Below are 4,380 nucleotides of genomic sequence, written 5' to 3'. Positions count from 1 at the left end.
TTATTCAATTTAAAATTATAAATAAATGCTAAAAACGATTAGGAATGGGACGAGATACATTTCATTTGGTCTTCTGTGGCCAGCTGTGTACAGTCAGGCCCCTACGGCACCTACCTCCCTTAACCACACACGTAAACGGATTTGTTGTTTTACTTCATCCTAAAATAGAGGAAAAATAAACGTATAATGTAGCTAGATTGTAATAATATGATGCATTATATAATATCAAAAAATCCCAGAAATGCTGAAGTTCATGGCATGAAATAAGTGAAACAATGCGTGCACGTGTTTCATTTATTTAATTCTAAATGGAAATGGCAAAAATGAGTAACTTTTATTTAATTCAATATGGCCTAACCACTTTTATTGGTCATCGTTATGCACGAAAAAAAAAACAACATAAAAATTACACTTACTGACAGAAACATACAACGAATTTGAATAAAATTCGATTACAAAGATAAAAATAATATCATACATGACTTTTAGGTAAAAATCAAGATCTGTAATAACTATGAGGAAGGGCAAATTTACCATCATAAACATTTTTCATAGTGACTATTACAACAAGTTTTAGGCCTAATGGAGGTAGCAACTGTCATATAATTATTAGTCAACATTCTTCGAAGTATGGTCAAGTATTTTCAGAAAAGTCATTACAAGACCTCATGATGCATGCACGAAGCGATTTGCCGTGTTCTGCCATAAACTAGGCTCAGGACTCTTAAAAATACAAATCGACAAGCCGTTACAAAACGTTTTTACCTACTTGGTTTGTGGGGATTTATCCTCTATGTGTGGCTTTCTATTCATGTTTAGTATGTCGAGATATACATGTAAAAAAAAGCGTAGCATCGTCTTTCATATGTACAACTTTAACTGTAGTCAGACGGAATTGGTAATTCGTCCATTAATGCATAAGAATTCATTAATGATCTGGATTGAAATGTATTTGAAAAGTGCGAAACGTTCCCAGCTAGTCTGAGTTGTATTATTATCTATTGCATTTTTTAACATCTTTTATGATGGTCAATACATTAGAGATCAATTTTGTCTTCTCATCTATTAAACTAAGTTCGCCTAATAGACCTTGTGGGACAATGGTTCGGTGATTTACATTGGCTTTACATACTGATCACTCTTAAAAATAAATTATAACATGTGAAATGTTTCAACCAATGCTTTGTGTTCGTGAAAACAAACAGGGTAGTGTTGTCTCTCGATCGGGCGTCTAAAAAACAAAAATCCCACCCCATCCCTATCGTGGTGTTATCTCTATCAGCCCCCACTTTCAGCCTCCCTTTCGGACACCTCTAGATCCGTCCATGTTTACTATGAACAATTGATTTTTTCCGGAGTGGAGCTGCATTCGGATTATTTATTTATATGTTCTTTACACTGGGTTAAAAATTCATAAATCATCATTTTATTTTCCTCCATAGAGATGGCAGACGACGTCCATAGAGATAGCAGACGACGTCTTCCTGTATATTTACTGTATAAAGTAAATATACTACTGTTCTCCCAGATGGACCATTGTGGTTAGGTTTGCCTTGTGCATAATCAGGTTCGGGTTGAAATCCTTAAGAATTTTTGTCACGACTAAAATCAATTCTATAGTTCCATAAGCCTCATTGATGCGTACAGTAAGCTTATATATTGTACAGTATCATCATAACAACATTAATGCGCCGAGCTTCATACCGTAGGCCTCCTACCAAACAAGGCCTCTATGCACTTGGCACGATTTCCCCCGGGACATTATACTCAGTTCTCTGTTGGACAATTGCGTATATTTATAACACGCAAAATGCTAGAGTCCCTACCATGTACACATTATTCTAGGTGGAAAGAGGCTAAGTCCATATTCGAAATACATTGCATCTGCCAGGATAATAGTTTTGTTTTTTGTTCTCTTTGCTGTTGTTTTTTTTTTCCCATTATATAGGCCTAAGTGACTTGTCGATCGCTGTTGGATGCTAATGTAATTTGTTAAATTAATAAAAGTTAATTAAAACGAATATTCAAGTGAAACTATGCTAGATGAACCATAATTCATATTAATTAATAGAATATTCATTCAAATTCAATTACGGTACCTACAGTACGTTAACAGCGGTGAGCTGGTTGTTAACTCTTCATGAACGGTTATTGATTAGTGGTTCCGCAAGCAGAAAGCGTCATTTTGATTTGGATGAGAGATCGCCCTATTGCACTAAAAAATTGAATTAACAATATACACATCGATGATGTTTATTGAATTTTAGCACTTGTAATTGTATATCTAATTGTATAATACCTCGCAAACATAAGGCTCATGTATATGATTACATTGCTTTCATATTGTACAGCAATGTTTTGGGCTTCCTGCCAATTATCATTATCAGGTTCCCTGAGCCGGGCACCCACTGCGCGACGGTCGTTTGCTGGACGCGATTGCGACAACACTACCTAGGGGTCCGGGGGCATGCCACCGCGATTTTGTTTGTTTTCTATACGTCCGAAAATATAACTTCTGAGGCACTTTGGGCTATCAATTATTTTTTTTCTTTCTTTTTTTTTTAACTTTCTAAAAAGGGTGCCGCGGCCGGTCCGGCCTAATCTAAATCCGCCTCTGGAGAGGAACTGTACTATCTTTACATTAATGTTAACGATTTTTATAACAGCTACGCCATTGAATCAACGACGAACACTTTCATGGAAACTGATGTAATGTAATAACTGGTTCACTTGATTTTGCTAAGCCTTTGTTTGTAAAGTAAGTACTGTTGTAGCTAATAACTGATGATTTATATACCATTACATTATTTTACAGTACTTGGTATTTGGTGACAAAAAATTGTCACCCATTGACTAATACAGATACCAGATAACACCAGAACAGTGCTTTATTTGTTTACGCAGTAGACCTAATTTGTGTATATGCCTATATGTATATAGGCCTATATATATATATGTATGTATATTATATATATATATATATATATATATATATATATAGTCCTTTCATAATATAAATCAACACAATTTAACGAATTAGGAAAGTATATTTAATTCAATTCAATTTCAATTCCCTTTTACTTCTGATCAGTTCCAAAGACAGTCAATTAAAAAAATAAACTTTAAGGCCTAGTACCGGTACAGTACACCACAGTTAAGTTATACATAAACATTATAAATAAACAAATAAATATAAAAATTGATTAATTACGGTAATTATTAACAGACCATGATTTGTCTACTGTTCTTTGTCTACTACTGTACCGGTAGCTAATTATAACAACTGATTCGATCAAACTTCAAGAATAATTTATAATCAAAACATCTATCTTAGAGCACACACATTTAATAAGGCTGTTGAACAGTTTTCAAATTGAAAACTGCCACCAACTGTCTTAAGGCAGGGCCTCAGGTATTCATGGAATGAAGGTACATTATTTCACCGGCACTGTATCTTCTTGGACGTCTTAATATCATTCTAAACGCATTGTATAATGTATCTTAATGCACAGTCATAAATATATCACATCAACTTCATTCTACTCCACCGCGCGACATCGTCTCTTTTATTTGATTCGTTTCTGACTCCATCCCTTGAAGACTTAAACATCACGTCCTCAGAGCCTTCAAATGAAGACATTCTGGCTCTGGTGGTGATGGGAAACCCTGCGTTTTAAGGACAAAGCCAGACTCGGAGTCTGGGTTTAGTTTTAATAAAAATGTAAATAACAGAAGTGGTAAAAATATGGCCGTGGCACACACACACAAACACATAAGATTTTAATCTTATCACTAACATCTTCTACACTTCTATCCATCAAATTAATTGTATTATACTGTAACATTATTCTACGACATTTCAGTCGGTGCATGTATGAATATATGTAATGCCATTATCTATATAAATTGGATGAATATGTGTTATTGTGTTCAGAAAACATTATTCATGTAATAAAGCCTATTCCATTCCGAAAGTCACGGGGTTGTCAGAGGCACAGTGTATGCTATTAAGCAATTACATTATGTATTTTTATAGATAATAGAATGCCTAAAAGATGATATTCCATACATACCTATTTATAAAACCCCTGTAAAGCACCCTTATTGAAAAATAAAAATACATTCGAACATTTTAAATCACACGCTGTGTTTATTGTCTCATATAGTATGTATGCCCGTATATTTCTGTTACTTGATGTGTCATTTTTTTAGCATAATTTGCTGTTCTGTATTATTTAAAATTTAATAGATTTCAAAATGCAAATACTGATGATAAAGCTGTAGAAAACGATCTCGAGATCTCGGTTGATAATATGAATATGATAAGAGAATAGAAACGCATAGAATTAATTGCCAACGAGAAACCCTAATTGTCATCGT

At 34.1% G+C, this 4,380-nt stretch overlaps 1 protein-coding gene across 4 annotated transcripts in view; it reads right to left on the bottom strand.

The window, feature by feature from the left end:
- Positions 1–21: 21 nt before the first annotated feature.
- Positions 22–4,380, bottom strand: part of LOC117109830 (neuronal acetylcholine receptor subunit alpha-5-like) — a 44,329-nt gene continuing 39,970 nt past the window's right edge. For all 4 annotated transcript variants that reach the window (XR_004445602.1, XM_033252263.1, XM_033252262.1 and 1 more), the window contains one exon: positions 22–159. Coding sequence is in view for 3 of the 4 variants with exons in the window: in XM_033252263.1 (XP_033108154.1) it covers positions 94–159 (66 nt within the window). In the remaining variant the exon portion in view is untranslated. The remainder of the gene's footprint in view (positions 160–4,380) is intronic.

Source organism: Anneissia japonica, unplaced genomic scaffold (assembly GCF_011630105.1).
Source record: "Anneissia japonica isolate Jap-2015-1 unplaced genomic scaffold, ASM1163010v1 scaffold585_len4108843_cov191, whole genome shotgun sequence".
Lineage (NCBI taxonomy): Eukaryota > Metazoa > Echinodermata > Crinoidea > Comatulida > Comatulidae > Anneissia > Anneissia japonica.
The sequence above is the reverse complement of the archived record's forward strand: the minus strand, read 5'-3'. Positions and strand labels throughout refer to the sequence as shown.